The sequence below is a fragment of the Poecile atricapillus genome, chromosome 5 (assembly GCF_030490865.1).
Source record: "Poecile atricapillus isolate bPoeAtr1 chromosome 5, bPoeAtr1.hap1, whole genome shotgun sequence".
Classification (NCBI taxonomy): domain Eukaryota; kingdom Metazoa; phylum Chordata; class Aves; order Passeriformes; family Paridae; genus Poecile; species Poecile atricapillus.
This window is the reverse complement of record NC_081253.1, coordinates 34899329-34921550: the sequence shown is the minus strand read 5'-3', so window position 1 is coordinate 34921550 and position 22222 is coordinate 34899329. Positions and strand designations below refer to the sequence as shown.

Below are 22222 nucleotides of genomic sequence, written 5' to 3'. Positions count from 1 at the left end.
AACATGGGGGAGGTTTGCTTTCTACAGTGAGTGAAGCATTCCTGCAAAAACAGAAAACAGCTTCAGATTTCTGGTAAATTATAAATGTCTGATTGGCTGATCTGCTTTGCTTAATTTACAGTATACAGCACATTACCTGAACGATAAATACACAAGGTAAAAATTTGGAAATAATAAATACAGAACTATGGTGTAAAACATACAAAAGAAATGCAAACTGAAACTGTCCACTGAGTATCTGCTGTCACATCAGCATGGTGTGGCCTTTGTTCTGAGTAACAGAATTCTGTAACTAGGCTTTCAAACTTGTGTGTTCAAACTTTGCAATTCAGCACCTTAACTGAAAGGATCTCGAGAATTTAGAAAGAGATAAGAGGTAGGAAAGAGAAGGGGAGCTGCTAGGGAGGAGAGAGGACTTCAGAAAGGAAACAGGAGAAAAGCATTCTTCTGAACGAGCTGTTAAACCACTTGACTCCTTCTGCTTTTCAGCTCCCAAAACCAAGCTCAGAGATCATGGCCAAACTCCACAGTGAGACATGAAACTGCATTTCTGAAAAAACAGATTTGCAATATGAGAAGATTAGTAATGCATCCACAAAAGTGCTTAGCAGTTGTGCTTTACAAAGTGGTTGCATGTAGTGGCAACTAATGAGTGGCAAATCTGGATTGCCTTCGTTGTCTGAACTTCAGATGAATTATTTCTCTTCCTCTGGAGTAAAAGCCAACCTTTTCAGACATCATTCCAGGATGGGTTTCAGCAGAAATCTGCCCAACCTCAGCCTCCCTGCTGACAGAGGTTGCACTTTGCTTACTGCATGTAAGAGCAGGTAACATCAACTAATCCATGATTATACAACAACAACTTGTAATCATGATCAAACCTGTCAGGCCTAGATTGGACTGGAAATCCAATTACAAAGAGGCCTGTGACCCATTAACATTATCTTCACATTATGTGACACTCCAACGAAACAGCATCACATTTTCTAGAGGAAACACACTGATTATTAATTCATAAACTGTTTGGAGTAAAGACTTAGTATTTTATTTCATTTCATTGTATTCAAACAGAAACAATTAAGATTTTACTTTCCACTCCCAGAAGTGCTGTTTGAATATAGAAGACAAACAACCCTGAACACTGTGAGCAGTGCCAGAGCTCTTAGGGTATGTTAGAGATTTGTTACCATGAAAACGAAATGCTAATGCTGAATTTCATTCTCCTTAAAGTGATGTTGACATATGCAAAGGCTTTGTTTAAATATTGGGAAAAAAGATTGAAACACCAAAATCCATAACTTACTACAGAATAGTTAATTTAAAATATAAATACCACAGTCAGCACCTGAGCCTTTCCCTCCAGATTTTGGGGGTCTGAGCACTTCAGATTTCAATCACATGTCACTAATTTGAAAGGGATCTAGTTTTATCCATTAATAATTTTGGCTGAAATACATTAAAATGGAAAAAAAAAACCAAAACAACAAAAACCCAATTAGTATTAAGTTTGGCCTCATTTAATCTACTTTTTTTGTGTAAGCATATTAAACAGTATTTCATATATTGCCTTTTCAGCCACATCCCTGAACACCAAGCTAAGGTTACTCGTTGAACTGTAGGCTACTTCTGGAAGAATACTCCTTTAAAAATAGTGGTGATTATTTACCCAGTTTAAATACAGTTACTGAACATTTTGATTTGCAGTTGTGTATAAATTACAACACTTTTATGTGTTTTATCAATTACCCAAAAACACCAAGCACATCACTGATTTGTTGTATTGAAAATTAAATCTTAGTATAAAGTGTTTCCAAATTATTACCTAACTCTTCCCAGCTCCTGCATCATAAACTATTCATTATGAAACAGACCTTGGAAAAAAAGAAATAGAGGAATTTTAATTGGAAAGAGACTTTTGTGGAATTTAGATTTTTTTTTCCCTCTCACACAAGAAAAAGCCTCTCTTAAAAACCATTTTTCAAGTGAAATGAAGTTTGCACCAATAACATTGCAGCTGAGGTACCCAACACTAGTCATGTCTTGTGTTGTACATTATGCTGCTAGTTAGTGCCTCTCCTTCCTTGAAAGGAACAGAGATCTTGGCAGAAGTTTAACATTCCAAAGAGCATTGGAACTGCACAGTTAGAGATGTTGTACTGGCAGAATTCCCTTTGGGGGGCTGTAAGTTCATCTGTTAGTGAACCACCAAACAAGAACAACTAAACCCTTCTCCTCTTCCCCCTACAGCTCCCAAATGGTTTGCAAGAGAAATGTTAAGGTCTTGACACTTTAATTAAAAGGAAAACAAAGCATTGGTCCTGAGTTAATGAAACTGCTCAATTATGGTCTCAAAGGCCAACAGTGCTGACGTGAGCAACAGCTGGGCAAGCAGCATCCCACCTCCTGCTGTAGGTGCTCTGTAGGGAGCCCCTGGTGCCTCAGCAAAGTTCTCTTAACTCAGGCAAAGTCAAATCCTCTCCTGCAGCCAGTGATGGGATAAGGGAAACCCTCATGCACAACACAATTCCCAACTCTCTCCATTTGTCAGTCCTGAGGAAGATAGCAACAGCTCTTTGCAAAAGCGATGGAAACCAAACATTTCAAAGCCTTTATGTCATTTTTTTATATCTGTCCCATCTTCTCTGCAAAGAGAACTCAAAGGTTTTTTCTTCAATTAAATATGGTTTCAGTACATCCCTCTTTCAGGGGATCAAAGCATTTGCATATAAAAACCAGTAATTTTATTATCAGCAGTTTTTCCAAGTGACTATAGCAAGAGTGAGATTCACAGTCTCACTGAAGACAGCCTGCCGTTCTAAAATCTGTCATTATTGACACTCAAATACAGAAAGAAATATATGAATATGCAAAGCCAATGTGTATTTAGAATTAGGAACAAATGCATCTTACCTCCCAACAATTTTCTGTATTGGTTCTCCATCCTGGGGGCCTGCTACTTTATTACTCTTGGCAGCATGCAGTGACTCAAGCAGTGCTCCTCAGCACAAAGAAAACCCTTTAGGATGCTCTGTGAGGTAGCTTGATCAAGTACCAATGGCTTAAAGCATCAATTTTACTACTAAAAATGCAAGGCACTGGATGTCTCAATTTAACAAAGCTGCAAAGGTGGATGGAAAATTCTATAATAAGTTGTCTTTATCATTTGGTCTTGCAACTGTATGAGTGTTTCCTCTACAGCTTTATTTGTAGCTAACACTCTGAACCATTTTCTCATTTTCTCCATGTAGGCCCAACATCTTCAGACATGTTTGAGAAAATCCTAAAACTAAAGCTATTGTCACATTACAGAATACAATTTAAAAAAAAAAAAAGTACAGAAAATACAGAAGACAAAATACAGAAGACAATTTTTTTTAAAGTATCAATTTCACTTGAAAAGCAGCATTCTTTTTACCATTTTCAAGTCCACAGTAAAAGTATTTTTTAAAAAAATACAGAATCACCTAACAAAATATGTAATTCTTTTAAATTAAATTCCATCAAAACCAACTAAAGGACACATTTTAGATTACACCCTGTTAATCTTGGATCATACTCTTAACATTTGAGTCATGGAACATTAATTCTGTAAGTAGAAGGAAAGAGGCATCATATTCTAAGGATATACATTTTCTTTGCTGCTAAAAACCCATTGTACTCTGAATGATTCTTATTGAATTTCTAGTTTATTACTACTTGTTCTAACAAGTTGTTTTGTAATTTGGGATTTACTTTTGGGTTTTTTTCTGTTTTTTAACAGAATTCTTTTCTATTTTAAGGATTCATCCTGTCTTCCTTTAGGGTTCCTTTCTGTAGACTACCCAATTTCACTTTTCACCCTTTCTTTGACAGTTTCATAGATTTCTAATCATTCTTACTGCTCTGGTGTAGATGCTCCACTTGTCTCCTGAAGAGCTTGATCAGACTGCACACAAAACTGCAGCCAAAGCCACATGCCATATGAAATTAGCTAGAGGAATATTCCACATGCTCCAGGCAATATTCCTGGTTTACACTGCAGCAGTGTTCAGCTGTTCCACGGTATTCTGTGGTTTTCAACTCATGTTAAGCCTGTTTTACACAATATACCCCAGAGCCTACTCTAATTAAAAGCCAATGATCAACTCTTTCTAATCTTCTTGATCTCTATTTGTACATTGGATCATTTTTTAAAGGCAGTTTTGTAGCTCTTCTTACATTGTCTGTTATTTCTTTAGATCAGTTCCCCAATAGGTCAGGTTAGGAATTCCACTCCTGTCCTCAGCTGCACTTGCTGTTCCAGCCCCACCAAACCCAGGCCACTTGGTCTGCAAATTCTGTCAGCTTATTTTCTCTTCCATTTTCCAGATCATTAAGGACAATATATCCCTGCAAAAAAAGCCTCTTCAGTGTATCTGCGTGTTTGTAATCTATTTTCCATTAATTAAAAAAAAAAAAAAAATTATGTCAAGCCAAATTTCCACAGTTGTTCACAGGAATTAATCTGTGAGACAGCATCCAAAGCCTTTTTAAAACCTAAGTGCTCTTGTATGTTATCCATGTACCTCTTATCCTTCCATGGATGCTATATAGACTGGATTTAAACAATTTTTCCTTGAAAACCCATTTTCCCAGTTAATTCTTTCCTTGGTTTCTTGCAGATATTGAGTAAAATTTCAGTTATACACTGCCAACTAACTTAGGAATGTAAGTTATACTGTCCAGTCTATGATTTCTTAGCTTTTATTTTTTATCTCATTTGAAACACAGACACTGTATTTTTTTTCCATTCTCTAGGCTGCAGTCTTATATTTGGGTAACTTGTATTCATTTTCTTAGCTCCATGTCTGCAGTTTTATTATCCCAGGGAAGAGCTGTAGAAATAAGCATTTCCAGTATTATCTGTCAGTCACCTGCTCTCTTCTGAATATTGAGTCAGTGCTTTCTTAGCCACATTATTACAAACACAAAGTGATTGTCTGTTTCATTTATGACCCTTCCTAACTGCTTTGGGACCATCTTTCCAATTCTGTCCCCAATACACCTGTGCTAATTTATATTCAAATTCAATTGTCTGATTAAGTAATCACTTGGTTTCATCTCCCCTTCAACTTGAGAGCACAGGAACAGCAGTTCTTGTAAATTTTGTACTCTTTTTTCCATAGAACTGAGGAGAAACTTCAGTGTAACACACATACCTGTGTGATATTTTAACCCAAAGCTTTATTAATTACAAAGGCCATATCTGTATGACCACTGGAATTTACTTCTCTATTTTTAATATACACAATGGCCATAGCTGTAAAATTTGTTCCACAGAAACAGATAATTCCTGAACTCCAGAAATGTCCAACGCACCTTTAGATAAAATTTTACACCAAGTGAAACTTCAGAAAATTAAATTGGGTTGTAATAGATGTAGAAATGTAGTTTAGTGAACATAAAGAAGCTGCAATTGTCCTGCTAAGACCTTATAAAAGCAATCAAACATAGAATGCACTCAGAAGGGAACCTGAGAGAATAAAAATAGGAAAGTTTTCAAGAGCATAATGAAATTCACATTATCAAAGGTTCTCTACAATTTTAATGACCTGTGAGTGCATTTTAATTAATTTAAATGTTTGAAGTATTACTCTATGCACATTCTTAGTCTAAGACTACTTATGCTATTGATACTGGCTTATTAAGGGTCAGATATGTAAATAGTTTAGACTAATTGTCTGTTACTACAATTTAATTCAGTCTCATCACAAAATTGTAAAATCAAGACAATGCAGGAAAAAATCCAGTTGCTTTCCCATTTACTGTTTCAGTGATAAACTTCACATCAAAGGGACTCTGTGTTTTAAATGACATGTCAGCTTTTACAGGATATTGCAATAACACAATATATGTCTGTCCTTGAAGTAAATGTTCTAGCTCAGCTATGACTCATATTTGCATCTACTTAAAAGCACAGACATTTGTTAGATCACTATTTAGCTACCAGACACAGAAGAGATGTTAAATCATTTCCATCACCATAGTTCACTGCTGTGTAACAGTACAGTTAATATAAACATTTATAATTTTGTCTCAAGGATACAATCTCATGACAATTTAGTGGCTTTTTACTGAATGGGATATAATCCAAGTGCCTGAACTTATAAATTGGATAAGGTGTTCACTCTAAACTTTTTTAAGCTTTAAAAGTTCACCTACATTTACTGAAACAGGCATGACAATCCTAGACAGTGAATTTTACCTATATTTTCCACATCTGCTGTTCTCTTTTTCTCTCTTTTGTTGTAAATGCATATGCAAATACAGGATTACAATTGCATTTATTTCTTCTATATATTCCTCAGTGAACTCCATGGAACTGACCAAATTCATGCTCTGACTCCTACTTCCTCTGTGGTATAAAGACAATTTAAATGAATCATAATCTCAATAAGTATAAATCAATTTTACCTTTTCCAATAAAACATTTAAATAACTTAGGGAATTTTTCAGTAGGTGTTCATGTTCATTCATGTTGAATCATTGTAAGAAAGGATCTAAATTGCATAACACACAGCAGAACTTAAAAGATCTTTTGATACAGGTCAGAGGAGATGAGACACCACACAAGCTTGATTCCAAGTATCACAGAAATTCACCTAAAGAAGGGAAGGCTCTCCTTTATACCTCATCCTTTTGATGGGAAAAAATACTTAAGACACCTAAACACTTGAATAAGAACACACTATTTTAATTCAATACTTTAGTTTAGAACTGTAGTTCAATAAATGTGCACTTCTGTTTTAAACACAATTTTAGCTCACCTCTTTGCACATTCATCATTCCCTCTGCCATTTATTTCTAACATCCTAAGCAGTAATTCATATGCACTATCCGAGCTGGAATCCTTTCTTTGGAGAAAGGAAATATTTAGAAATAATAGATCCAGGAAATGTGAAGTGAAAAAGAGCTATTGTTCCATTTGGAAGAGATGCTAATCTCACACCTAAAGTTTTAGATTATTGCTTAGCCATGGAAAATTCTAGTACATTCAAACATGCCCATATTTTCTGATGACTTATTTCTGGAACTAACCCAGTTTTCTAATCCATTGATTAAATAAAGACATCAGGGCCTCTGGTGCGACTCCTTTGGGAAACTTAAGACCTGTAAAACACAGATGCTTGTCAGAACCAGTCAACTAACTGTGCTCATGAATTTCAAAGAACAAGAGCCAGACAGGCACACTACCTGTGCAGAGTTTATATTTTGGGGGTAAAGCATAACATTGCTGAAGTTTTCCATAAAAATCCTGATGACTTCAGTAGAAACAGAAACATAAAAATGATTGCTTCTTGGATTATGAAATTTTATCTGTTCACAAGTCAGAATGAAGAGAGGAGGTACTTCTAAGAGTCTAGCATGGAAGTTTTTAACCACTGCATAAAAAACAGGGAAGGTGGAGATGAACTGACTGGCACATGGCACAGATACCAATAGATGTGGGGACAGTATGGAGAAATAATTTCTATACATGGTGAGAAATGTTTTAGTAAGCAACAGGAGAGATACAGACCGAGTTTTTTGGGTTTTTTTTAATGGCTCAGGAGAAGAAAAAAAGAATGAAAATCAAACAAAAATGGTATGTTTGTCTGTGGAGAGGTGCACTGCCAAAGTGAAACAGATGGAATGCTCTTGCAAAGCCAGACAGAAACCTACAAAAATTAATTACCACAGACATTTTTGTGGAGACAGGGAAAGGAAAGACTGAGGTTGCTTCTGACTATATCACCATCAACTAAAGACAGTTCAAACTCTAACTCCAGTTATCAAACAAAAATAGAGCAGTGTAACAGTTTTGGGACCTTCTGAAATTTTAAATATTACAATGTTTACCCCAATTTGGAAAAATAAAAAGCATCGTTATGAAGTCCCTAAATGCAACCTCAATAAATGAAACAAATGGAATAAAGTAATTATTTTCCATAATAAAAAAAAAAAAATACTCAATCAGGAATTAACTTTGATTTTGCACAACTTCCAAACTGAAGCAGTAACATACCTCAGGTATACTCAGGTTTAGAAGCTCTGACTATTAGGAAGTTACCAGTTTTTTGCTCTTAGTCTCACAGATGTTGCCCCTTTTAGTCCCAGCTGGAACAGTCTGAAATGCTGCAAAAGTTTTCAAGCATTATGGAACATATCAGGGTTTCTCAAGTAACAAAAGAAACACAACAGAGCAAGAAGCAATTACAGCCAGTGCTCCTCCTCTGCTAGGTGATTACTTTGGATTCTCAAAAAGTAGACTGCTAGCTTCAATTAATCAGAGTTCCTGTAATTCCCTGAAAATTGTAACAGAAACTCGTATTAAAAATAAAAAAACTTGTTACCTACCTGTCCTATTTACTTCAACTAAGCAAGACTTCTTCTAATCACATTGGACAGGTGTCTTTCAGCACAGCTTAGTGTAAAGAGGATTGATACTGTACAGCTGGAAAGAACACAGTACCTTTAGATCTCTCCTGCCCATCTTCTTCTCTGCATCTTCATCTGGATCACAGGAAGAGCTTGCAACAACAAGGAATTTTTGCTGCCTGGCTTCCCGAAGAGCTTTCTGGGTGGGACCTTCAAACTCTTTCTTCCTTGTACAATCATGGCCTACTATAAAATAAAACCAACACAAATATCATCAGAATACTTTTTATTTACTCTTCTGGAAGCTATCTCCTTATTTAATATTAGTCAGACATATGAAATTCTCAAAGAAACACCACTCTAAATAAGAAGATATTCAGGTTACTGTGCAGTCCATATAAACTATTCCAGGGCTACAAGTATCTCTGCTCCACAAATAATTTCATCTTATCTAGAGTGTACCCTAGACTTGGCCCCAAAAGTGCAATATTCTCGCAGCACACAGAGAGTCACAGGGAAATGGATGCATTATTTCACATCCCTCAGAGCCACAGGAAACATCAGTTCTCTGCCTCCTATCTGGTATCCACCACCAATGCAATATTCTGATTTACAGCCCACTATTCCTTTTGTTTCCCTGCACTTTCTGCCAACCCACATTTCAAACAAGGAATTACTGATGAATAGGTAACTCAGCAAAGAAATCCTAAGCAGGTAACACAGCTTTAAATCATCAAAGGTTGAAATGGATAGGATGAGGAGTACAGCACATGTGGACTACAGCACAGGGCATCTGCCATGACCTGGCAGAAAGGACACTGCTCTCTGACAGCCTTTGCATTGGCAGCTCATACAAATCCAAACACACTTTGGGACCTGTGTAACTTGTTGCAGTGCTCTGTTGGATGTGCATGGGTCTACAAGAAAAAGAATGTAATATAGATTTCCTACAGTATTTGGGCACTTACATCCCTCCAGTTCTTTGAAAAAAAAATCTCTGATTTAAAAAAACCACATTACAAAGCTAAAATCCAGACTGAAACAAATGTACTTCATATTATGCATTTCTAAATTATTGCTCCTGTGAAATGCTTTCATTAAGACTTTTACACCAAAATGCAAACCTGATGACTTAAAGCAGGGGAAAACAAACCAAACACTCCCTCCACTCAAGGCCAAAAAAGCAGATCAAGCAATACAAAACTTTCCTGTATACCCAACCTGAGTACAACTGAAACTGGTGGAAAGAACTGTGCCTGGATTAAAAAAAACTTGAGTATTTATGTATTCTCACATAATATTTTTAGAAATTGAAACTATTGTCACAGATATCACAAAAAATAATTTTCTCTGAGGAAAAGTAGACAATAAAATTGTTTTGTATGTCTGACACCTTCTACTCACTTAGTAACTGCTATCCACTACCATGTTACTCACACAGTATTTGGTTTGTTGGTCCTTTTCAGATACCCACACCTATAAAGCAACAGTGTTATGACAGTTCCAGAGCTTTAAAACTCAGTAACTATGAAAAAAAAGAAAGAATGAGTTTCAAAGACCTGTTGCACTTAGATGTCAACAGCTTAGGCTTAAAGATTTTCTATTTTGATTGCACTGCACATGGAATGGGCACAACCAGGATCAAGTACTTCAACTGGTGCATTTTAAATTTCTTTTTGCATGACCTTCTAACTGCTATTGCATCAGATCAAGGAAAGGAAAAGCACAGTTAACAGTCTTAGCAATGAGTTAATTCAACCATGAGTAAAGAAACTCATTGAGTTCAACTTTTAAATATAATTGGGTAATAAATAAGCACCTGTTGTTTTTAGAAAATACAAGAAGAGTACTGAGCAAGGAGCAGTTTCATAACATATTTAGAACCAGCTGCTATAGCAGTGTTCACTTAGGTTTATAAGCAAGCCACAATCACCACTGTTAAATTCCTGCAGGCAAAAGGGTTCTTTTTTCAGAGCATCACTTAACACTGTGTTTTGATCCGTAAGGAAGGCTGCAAACACTGTTAATATACACCAATACCCTTAGTAAAATAACAGCTCTCCCTCTTTGATAATTAGATTCCTCTATGTATGATCTTGCTGCCATAACAGGAAGGGCCAGATTTGAAACATAACCAGTTTTTAATGCAAATCTCCTTTAAAAAAAAAAATAAAAAAATCCATTACTTTTTAAAAAGTAATCTGAACCCATAGCACAATTTTTTTTCAGAGCTGATTTCTGAGTGAGCATCAGAGGGAGAGAACCAGCCTACATGATGACAAAGTCCTAACAACAATTGCTAGCTAATTCCTCTCCAGCTACTATATGTTCTTCATATCAATTTGAAACAAGCAAGGCAAGAATTAGGTTTCTTTAGGTGTCCTAAAAATTATTAGATGTTCTTCTCTTGAAGGATTTCTGTACAAAGCTGAACAGCAGCCTGACAGTGAGACAGCAAAAAACTGCTGGTAAATAAATTACACTCTCTGTATTGTGGATGCTATCTTCAATTGCTTGAAATGCAGAAGGATGAAAGCTCCTACATCAAATGGCTGAGTAATAAAGTCCAGAATAGTTGCCCTAAAATTAAAATTAAGTAGTGTTAATTTTTTCTACCTAGCTGCCAGATACAAATTTACAATGCAAACTCACTGTGAATACTAAGTTCCCCTTTGTTCTTTATTGTGCACTGTATGACTCAGAGAAAAAGAGCAGCCACAAACTAAAACCAAACACAAAAATCACTGAATGATTTGGGCTGCAAGGTGCCTTAAAGCTCATCCACTTCCACCCCTCTGACATGGGCAACACTTTCTACTATCCCAGACTGCTCCGAGCCCTGTCCAGCCTGGCCTTGGATGCTTCCAGGGATGGGACAGCCACAGTTGCTCTGGGCAACCTGTGCCAGGCCTCACCACCCTCACGGGGAAGAATTTCTTCCTAATATCTAATTTAAATCTATTATCTCTCAGCATGAAGCCATTCCCCCTCCTCCTGTCACTACATGCCCTTGTAAAAAGTTCCTCTCCTGCTTTCCTGGAGTGGATGTGCAGAAGCTCACAGTTCAGCAAATCCAAAACTAATTAAAAGCCACCTAGCCAAGCCAGCATTCCAGGTGTTCCACGGTCAAGTCAGGCTGTGGGACAGCCTCAGGAGCAGTGAAGGGCAATCCCCTGCTGCTGAGCAGAGCCCTCCTCCTTCCTTCAGGCTCTGCACTGCAGTGAGAGCAGACACCTGCCAGGAGAGGCAGCTCAGCTTGGCCAAGGATCACTTGCCACTCTGGGTGTGCTGTCCTCTAACTCAAACATCCCAATGCACAGGACTCAGCCCAGAAGACTGAAAAGTGCAGCTGGAAGTCTCCTTACAGCCCAGATTTCCACCTCCAAAAGCAATCTGAATTTTGAGAAAAATTAAGCAAACATTTCTCCAGTATCCATGAGAAATCCATGTTTCTCAGGATTATACTCTCTCATGAATAAGAAATCGAGAGGGAACAGAATATGATCACCTTTCAAGAGGCAATATTACCCACTGAGACATGAGTATGACCTACAGAGGGCAATAAAAATTATGTAGTATTAGAGGACAAAGCACTGAAACAAAATGAATTGAAATACTGATTAATTTATGATACCCAAGGTAAATTAAAACTTGTAGAAGCATGTGGGTGGCTGATGAGCTTAATTTGTGTTGGAGACTGACAAGCAGTTTCTTATATAATTATTTATCAAATGGCTCCCTTGCTTGTCACTTCTTGGTATTACAAAGGGCTCTCAAGATTTCTGGAGAAAGAACAAGACTGAATAGCCAGAGTGGTTTTCAGAATCAAACAACAAATGAAAGTATGTTTAATATGAGAAGGAGACAGATGGGGCATCCACACATGAGCACAGGGAAGATCCCACACGATATATTCTCAAGCCAGAGTGTATCTTAATAGGAAAGGAAGGCAGTGCTTCCTCTTTGCTCAATTACAAACACCAAAAAAAACCAAAATAAACTTATTTGTCTACTATTCTTTTTCTCAGCCTTGTGTTTTCTAGAGGAAGTTTACACAATGGCAGTAATTCCATGAACATGGGAACTAATGAAGCTTTATTGTCAAAGGCTGGGGTAACTCAATGGATTTTTACCTGGGGTACATTACCTGTGCCAAAGGAGGTCTATGCTTTAACACATGCAAAAAAAAAAAACAAAAAACAAACACAAAAAACCCACAAACCAACAAAAAACCCATAAAACCACAAAACCAACAGGTATTGAAGTTGCCATAATTGGAACAAATTCATCACCTGGAAGTTGTGTCATATTTGTAGGGTTCTCTAATTTCAAGTAAAGAGTTATCTCTGATGGGAGTCCTGCTCATGACTAAGGCAGGTGCAACATCCCCTTCACATGTCAATACTCTGTTGTTAGATGGAGCTCACCACTTCCCTTCTGCACCATCCCACTTATTTTCAGGAGAATTTAAAAAAACTGGTTTCTTTGAAACTTATCTTACTATCAAATGTAACTGCAATTGAAAAATAGGTTCAAAATTATAAGTGGGATTGATGCTCTCAGAGGATGTGATAGCATGAGCTTCATTTTCCTAGGAAAGCAGAGGTGCTAGGGTTTTCCTGATGGAGTTAGAAAAAATTATGTAAAAATTACAGAGAAGTAGTGTGTTACCATACAGATACTATTCCAGCAGGTATTATATCATCTTAGCAATCTTCTGTAAAAATGAGAGTCTGGATTTCATAACTCTAGTATTTTCAAAATGTTTCCAGACCACAATGTATGCTTTCTGAAGGGGGAGCTGAGAAAGAACACCTGCACACACGCAAGAAAGGGAGTATTAGCAGATACAGTAACAAAATCAGTCACAAAGTAGATTTCTAGGACATAGTCCTTCCAAATCCAACTCATATATTCCATATTGCCTTCAGCAGTCTCACTCTTCTAAGTGAATACACTTCAGAATAAAATATTCAAATGATAAAACTGCTGCTCAGACACCAGGTCAGCTGATAAAATGCAGTGCAAATATTTTTGATTTACTGTTACACCATATTTTGAGATGCATCACATCAACAAAAAAAAATACATAAGCAGTCTGAGCCTGGTGATGATCCTGTGATGGGGATATTTTACCTTTTGTCTCAGGGATCTGCTTAGTATATCCAGACTCTAAATTTTCTAACGCAGCCTGCAAACCTGTAACCTAATTTTAAAAAGAGTAAAGAACAAGAGGAAGCATTATTAAAGCATTACTTTTGAAGTGTCTGTTCACAACACACAGCATTCATGTGTACCTCATTAATTCCATCAATAATTTTTTACTCTTGCTTATTGTCTCTAAGTTATGAACATAACTCTTAATTCAAGATTTTGGAAAGACCCAGAGCAAAAATACAATAAAACACAAGCCACCCAGAATCTCTCAAAACACTTTTACAACTCTATTAAAACAATGCAGACATACAGAATACCAGGGTTCTGACTACACCAGCAACTTTTAACAACTGCTGTCACTGCCCTGATCTCGAATTTAATGGCACAATATGACTTACAGCTTTGTCACAACAAAACATCACAAAATATGGTATTGTGCATTACAAAAAACTCATTGCTCTAGAGTGAATACAGTTCTTAACTGCAGAGGTCCTACATACATATATATATATGCCCCTGAAATTTCATAGCATTGGAACTCTTCCATGTTTTGTACTCCTGATTCAGCAGAACTCCATATGGGCATAAACTTCCTTTTCCTATAGGGCATTTTCCTTATTGAAATTTCAGACGTATAATCCTCACTGTTTTGTAAGTAAGCCTTGAGGTGACCAGAATAAAACTGGAGGCAGAGGAAAGGAGAAAATGAGAGATGAAGACTATCATAAGAGGGGATGAGCATAGTAAATTCCTTTCATTTTACCCACATATAATTGATGCTACTGCTGGAATTCATTTGGGTAGGGATTTTTTCTTTTTTTTTCCTACCTCTTTTCTTAAACACATGCCAGGTAATTTTCTGTCTGTCATCTCTTCTACCTGTGCTCATACTGCTTCTTGTCAAAGGGGCAGAATATCTTGTATACATCAGGTAAGATTAGAGAAGTAAAAATAATGTTCAAATATTCCACTTAAGACTGAACAACTGTCTCTGATTTCTTCATGTATTTTTTTTTTCTAAACTAGCAGGTCACTCCTGGGTATATTTAGGAAAAAATAAAATAATTAACAGTAATAAAAGTTAAAATAAGCTACTTCCAAAGGCATAGATGGAAGCATGGGAAACGGTGTGAATATTACACCTGCTGCACACTGCTGCTCTACAGCTCTACAGTGAGTATACACTGTCATCTATTACTCTGTGGCATCACATTTCACACACTTTCACTGCTAATATTTCACCAAATCATGACAACTCACAAAATATTCTGCTTCAGAATACTGCATAAGTGACTTGCTTTACGAGAAATATCCTGTGTGTTTACCAAAGTAAAAACCAGAAGCTTCCTTACAGCTGTGCAAGTGGTGTTCACCACATTTTTACCTGCCCCAGTGCTTTGTCTCTCTCCAAACTGGTTAACATTCTCTGTGTCAGTGAATTCTGGTATTTTTCTGACAGCTCCTTCAGCACTGGTTCATAGGATGCATAATGTGCCTTCAGCCTGTGAGCAAGAGGAGGAGAAATGATTCCTCACAGATGAGTTAAATCAGAGATTTATACATGCATAACTTTTCCCCTCCCCAAACAAATGAGTAAAATTGCCAAAAGGTCAACACAGAGAAGATAGCAAAGCTGTTTAGTATGTAACCAACCAGCTGCAATACCACAACAAAGGAGAAAAAAAAAAAAAAAAAAAGTCAGGTGAATGAGTAAGAGGATTCACAGCTTGTTCGGGCACATCTTAAAACAATCCATCCAATTTTGTCCTGTTGTTAATCCTTTATACACATACTGCACATTAATTTGGGCTAATTTGTTTTCTTACAGATGGATTGTATTTCACTGGAAGAAAAAGAACTACAGCTGTTATCTGACTAGCAAATAAGATCCTTATCTGGACAAACCAGTCCTAATATGATCATGATTTCTTTCTTCACTACACATTACACTGTGAATATTTAAGCACTTTAATTCTTCAGACAAACGAAGATTTACACATGAAACGAGAAACATGTGACACCAAGAGCTCCAGAAGCACTGCATCCTGCAAAATGCTGAGTCACAGAGGACAGAGCAGTGTAGAGTGCTCTCTTGCATTAGCAGTGTGCTTTCCAAGGGTGGAGATGTAAAACACAGAGCTGCTATTACCTGCACTGATGGATAACAACACCAACAAAACTCAGGGAATTCAATGGAGCTGCAGATGTAAGCCTCTACCCAGTGTTATTTTAAAACTAGTGGTGGCATAAACATGTGCAAACAAGAGATCGTAAACTCAGCTCCTATTTAGAAATTAAATCACTATAACTCTGTTGCAATGGACTGGTTTAGGCTTATTTGTATGCAAAGAAACATAGCAAGCTTCTTACTGGAAGTTCAAGATGACAGAAAATGCCAACTATGAGAATCAGGAATGGAAAGGTTCTGAACTTGGTGTGATAGCATTTACCCTTAAAATGGGCAAACATTCTAAACAGAAACCACCACCTATTTATGGCAAAAGATCTGGGAAAAAAACAAACAACTCCTTTTTGTTTCCAACTATTAGAAATACCATGCATTCATTAATGCATATTGCACCATAGAAAATCCACCAGAAATAAATCACTGGAAATTCTTTGATCTCTGTGTGGCACGATGGTCGCACTGAGCTGCTGTTTACCAGGACACAACTGTTTACCAGGACACAAATGCAGCTAGACTCACTTCAGATTTCATAGTGTTATCTCATTATCAGGCAACAATTCAAAACATTAATGCTACATGTATAACAACTAAAATTACTTTGTACCTTTTCATTTCACAAATCAGCTTGTTTTTCTCCTGGACCACTCGCTTATGATGCATTCGATGGAAGTCTCGTTCTTTCTGCATTTTTAGGAGAGCCTCTTCTGTTTTACTGTGTGTAAAAAAAGAAAATGCAAGGTAGCAGTGTTAGTCCCCTCCTGTGAACTGCATCAAGGTATGCTGAATACATATGGAATTAATTTTCAGATCTGCACATGTCAACTGTATCTAAGCTGGAAGTTCTTGGTAGTACAACCTGTGCTGAATAATATGTTCTTTTGAGGTCTCTTTGCTGCCAGCTGAGGTTCAAAACCATGGGTACTCCTCTGTTTCCCTGAGATTCTTCAGACAGAATCCATAAAGATTCTGGCATTATAAATCTCAGAGTTGAGGTCAACTTTATGCTAAGCATGAGGAGACTCATGGAGATACAAAAACCAATCCTCTTGTTTAAAATTCTATGTAAAAGTGTATTGATAATACTAATAATATACTGAAAATACTGATTTTTTAAAAAAATATTTACATCACATCTGTATTGTTGCCTTGCAAATTAATTTGGAGAGCCTTCTGGAAAAGGCTGGGTGAAAAACTTTTTAGGCTCTCTTCAATCATATTTGTAACCTGTCCCCAGGTGTTCCTTGGATGTGAGAGCAGGCAGCAAAATGATTTCATTTCAAAATTAACTGTAAACATACTGATAAACTTATTCTCTGAGCACATTCTACACACAGCCATGGGACACCCTAAGATGTTCTGCTTCATAAACTTAAAAAGAAAATATTCTGTATAGATTTGGTACATTTTCTCCTTGCCTTTACTGATATGGGTTTGGCAGGAAAGATTAGCAGATGAATTGTTTAATTGCAAAGGAAGCTTGAAATTAACTTGCACTGAAATTAGATATTTGCTTCTTGCAGAAATAAAGCTCATTTCCTCTGCATCAGGAGCTAAAGAACTAGGTAAAACCAAAACGAAAACAGAGTATGACAAAATCAGAGGTCCAGGAAGAAGATCCATAACTGCCAGTGCATTATATTTAATAATTTAAAATATAAATAATTTACTAATACAAATAACTTATATTTGCTGTATATGCAAGGACTCTGTTACCTATACAAAGTATCATACTGAGCCATTTTTATGTGAACTGGTGCTTGTAGCACAGGCTTGAAGGAGAGCCCAGTGAATTCATGCCATGGAGCCAGGCAGGGCTGCCCCTCCCCGGGGCACACACATCCTGCTGTGTGCACAAACACCACGAGCTGGAGATATAAAGCCCACATTAATGATTCTGCTCAGGCTTCTACAGGCATTTGAGAGGTAAATGAATCAGTGGTCTCAGGATAATTCTGGGAAACAACTCCCTCACGACACCACGCTCAAAATCTGACTTGCCATAAAGACCTTGAATGCAACCCCTGCCCCTTCAGAGCTCAGCAGATGGCTCATTTTGAGCATAAAAGATGTTGCTACAGCTATAGCAAAGACAATATCCATTTCTTTTAGGGAAGATATATGTCAAAGTCTGCAGGTCTCTCCATTGAAACTCCTCTCAAGCAAGCACTTCTGTTAAAATAGCTAAAGAGGACAGGGTGCAACAAACATAAGTAGGAATTTTCAGAGCCATTACATGCCCTGATCCCACTGAATTTAGGTGGGACTACATTCCCCAGGATGCTGCAAGTCATAGCCCTAAAATTTTAATTTAAATAAAGACAGGTTTAGAAAACGTATACTTTCAGTTTTTAACTCCATCTAGTTTACATGGCACTTAGAAGCAAAGATGCTAAATGCACCATGTAATTAAACAGCTGCATTTAAATACAGTGCACAACACAAAAAGTGTCCACCTTATTTTTCCATGATGTAGGTAGAAAAATATGTGCAGGTATAGTTACATTTTGGTAAAGAAACAGGAACTGAACTGAGAATATTGTTGCTAATGTCATTAACCAAAATAATAAATACAGCTTCCAGGATTACTTTCTATTTTTACCATTGCTTTGGCTGTAAGCTGGGTGTGTATTTGTGAGCATGCTTCCAAAAAGGAAAGAAAGGTACCTGCAAATGTTACAGTTCCTAACTGATGCTGTGAACTCAACTACATACCTCAGGCAAAAGCTTGACACAACTTTAATTCCATCTACCTAAGAAATTCCTAAATATTTAAAGAGCTTTTAAATATCAAAGTTCACAGTCCCTGTGACCAACACAATCTTACCATGACACAACATTTGTCTGACTGCACATGTTTCAATAAATAGGCAAAAGACAGGGTTTGCCATAGGAAAACACAAAATTACCTGGTATTCAAATCATTTCATATCATCAGATAAGCAGAGTTTAACATGACTATGAAATTGCAATCTATTTTCAGTTCATAAAAATGTTACCAGACTATTAAGTGACCAGACACCACTGAAGATGATGAATTAGAATTAACAAATCTCATTAACAATTATCAGTATTATTTAGAAATATTTCTTGCATGTTGGGAGGTAAGCCCATGCTTCCATTAGGGAAACATTCAGCAGATAACAGCACCCCTTAGCAATCAGCTGGGGCTCAAATGCAGCCTTTGAGATAAAAGGAGAAAAAAGATATTTGAGGTACCCTTTAACAAGTGTCACGTGGCAAACCAATGTAAAATTAGTTTTGCTTTCTGTCACCACATAATGGTCATTTTTAGAAATCATTTAAATAAAGATTAGTAATGTTTCTAAACCTTAAGGCCATAACTATACTTAGTTTTGGAGTAAAAGGATTATGCTGATATTTATTTCTTTTAATGCGTGCAGAGACATCAAGATGCCTTCAGACATTGCACAAGCTATAAAAAATACATGCTCACGATACAGAGGAAATGAAGCTAACTGTAATTTTCTCTTTAAATAATGAAACACCACTGTGAAATCTAACCAACAGCCTGCAATCTACTCAATTTGCCCCCCTGCTTGCATGCAATCATGTAAATACTGTATTAAAATACCCAAAATACAATTACAGCTAGCTTCTAGACACTAAATGTCTTCCACCAATTGCTAAACCACATTAAAGTGGGAGGTAATTGGTTTACAGCCATTTATCCTGGGCCCCCATACTGCACAAGTCCCAAATAACATCTCTTTTCTGCAAGATGGCCGTCCAGAGTACCAAGCTCAGAAATACCAAATGTAATTAAAAGCTTTTCTCAATTACATTTCACAGCACCGTGGCTCTCAATCAATGTTTTCTGAGTAATCCACAGAGCAAAATACAGGACTTCCCTTGCTCATAAATCCTTGGTTTCTAACCAGTCAAATCAGCATTTCTCCCATGCTCTCAGGCATTCTGCCTTCTGAGTCATTCTCTCTGAAAACCTCAAAATTCACATTGTCCTCCCAGTAATTTTGGCTCCTGCTGGAATATTTAGCACAGAAAAGTCAGTGACTCAAGTTACTGAACGTGTGAACAAGAAAAAATGTTGTTAAGAGTCACTACAGTAAATGGATTTAGTATACAGTATTAGGACCAGGGTTTATCCAAAAAGCATAAAAGAACACTGTAGCCCATGGTATGTACAGCAGAAATACTCAATTTCACACATTTCAATTATTTCAGAAGAAGTACTGCTTTTATTCCTAGATTATTCCAAACAATGTATATGAAATGAATGTCACAAATGCTGAACTTTTAACATTAGTATCAGTGAGATCTTTGAAAGTTATTTGAAATGAAAAGGCTGGAAAGTGAAGTACCGACAGAGTACTGTTGGCACAGAGCAAGTTTACACCTGCCTATACTGCATTCCAGTAATAGCTGACAGCCTATGGAAATAAAACTCTCCCTGCAAGTGGACAAAGGGAGGGTTTTGTTTCAGCAGTGTTTTCACAAGGCACCTGCAGAAAACCTGCAGAAAACCTGCAGTGTGCAACAGGAAAGGACAGTGAACAAGGTGTGCTGACACAGAATCTGTGTCACACAGAACTGCCCTCAATCTCAGTGCCCTCTCTGCAACACCAAACCAGTGACATGACCCATTTGTTTGCCACCAGAGTGTTGCTACTTCAGGTTCCAACAAACACCAGAATGTGAAAAAGCAGGGCCCAGTTTCAATTTGTGGATTGAAAGAGCTCATGGATTGTGAGTGGTGGGATTCCACCTAACAGAGAACCTGTAGCAACCCAATATACCAGCATTCCTTTCCCTCTCCTGCTTGCTCCTAGTTGCACATTATCATGTCATCTTTCAGATTTTTAACCAGACAGCTTCTATAAAAATTTTTCTGACACCCCATGGAGTATATTCTTATGGAAAAAAAACAAACCAAACAGCTCATTCAGACCATGTCGTAATCAGTTTAAGATTTATATTGTTAAATAATCATGTAGCAATAAAAAAACCCCAGGAAAACACTTATCAAGTCATAATCAACTCAGATTATTTTGTTACAGCATTATTTTATTGTAGCATGTTCTGCTACACAGAAGGGGTGAAGAGGGGGAAGAAGAGAGAAAAAAGGTGGGGGGAAAAAAGAAAATAAAGCTCATTGAAATTACTGCTGTCAAGGATAAATTTCATGAGGGCCACATTTTGTCTTTCCTTCTTTTACTCTGCATGACTGCCTCTTACTTTCCCCCACTCATATGAGACACAATCTTTGAGTACCCATTGTCCAAAGAAGCTGCAGATTAAAAAAGGACATGTTTTCTCTGTGGTCTGTCTCCCAGTGCATCATTATACGTAACTACACAATATCTGACTTGCCACTGTTTATTAAACTACTTGACTGTGGCCAATTAATTAATTAATTTAAATGTAATAAATCATTACAATCAGAAAATAATTAAATTACCATTAGCAGCAGCAATGATTATTTAATGAATAGTTTGGGGGTTTTCTTCATAGAAAGGAACAACTGTTGTTTTTTTTTTGTTGTTGCTTTAAACAAAAGCAATTTGAGGAATCCTGAGGAAAATTAAAGAGATGGAATTAACTTTACAGTTCCATGTTTTGAAACCACACACTGGAAAATTGGGAGTGCATCATTAGGCCTCAGAGTACATTCCCAATGAACACACACATGTGCAAACACACATTTCCCCAGAAAAGGCCTGTGACACAGAGTTCATTACCACATCTCTCCATTTTATAGGCTAAGTATTTTAACTCTCATGCCTGAAGTACTGCAGACTTGCAGGATAAACTCTACAATGTACACATGAGCATAATCAATGATGGTAATTTACCCTGACACACCATTACAACCAGGCCCAGAGAGATGGATTTTTTGTGATTAAAAAAATGAAGAATAAATGTATAGTGATTTTTTTTTTCCTACGCTGAAGGTTTGTGGTAGCTGTAATTTATAGTACTGTAATACAAAATGCACATAACTATTTATTTTTTTAGTTCTACCTATTAGGCTCTCATGATTGTCTGTAGTAATTTGTTATGATTACTGGATATTGAAAATTATTTTTGGACTACTAAATACAATAAAAAGAAATTAAGATTTACGTTTCTAACAGAACTCAGATAAACAAGAACTTTAATTATAAGTGTCACTAGAATTAAAAGTCTGTGTAGCCAGCATAACAAACAGATACTATTTTTCCCTAAGTACTTGGGTTTCCTTTATCTGGCCATCTCCTACCACATGTAAAAGTTTCAATAAAACCAAGTAACATACGTGACAGAGTGTTTGTAGTTTTCCAGATCTTTCTTCAAGCTCTGATTCTCAGTCTCGAGTTGCTGGTTGCGGGTGTACACATTTGGAACCAGCCCAGCATCCCCGACCGTGAGCACGCCTCTCTCAATCAGTTCGTACCTGGTAGAAAAGAAACAGATTTATTTTACTTATTCCATGTTTCCATTTCCTCACTTCACTCATGTTTTCCTTCTCGTGCTACCATTTAC

The 22222-nt window shown here is 36.9% G+C and overlaps 1 protein-coding gene across 1 annotated transcript in view; it reads right to left on the bottom strand.

Annotated features, from left to right (window-relative positions):
- The window catches only part of SPAG16 (sperm associated antigen 16), a 362914-nt gene that overhangs the window by 328533 nt on the left and 12159 nt on the right, over positions 1 to 22222 (bottom strand). Inside the window, exons 5-9 of the mRNA XM_058839960.1 lie at positions 21996 to 22133; positions 16326 to 16433; positions 14918 to 15035; positions 13513 to 13582; positions 8471 to 8622 (exon numbers count right to left, since the gene is read on the bottom strand). Of these exons, the coding sequence (XP_058695943.1) occupies positions 8471 to 8622; positions 13513 to 13582; positions 14918 to 15035; positions 16326 to 16433; positions 21996 to 22133 (586 nt within the window). The remainder of the gene's footprint in view (positions 1 to 8470; positions 8623 to 13512; positions 13583 to 14917; positions 15036 to 16325; positions 16434 to 21995; positions 22134 to 22222) is intronic.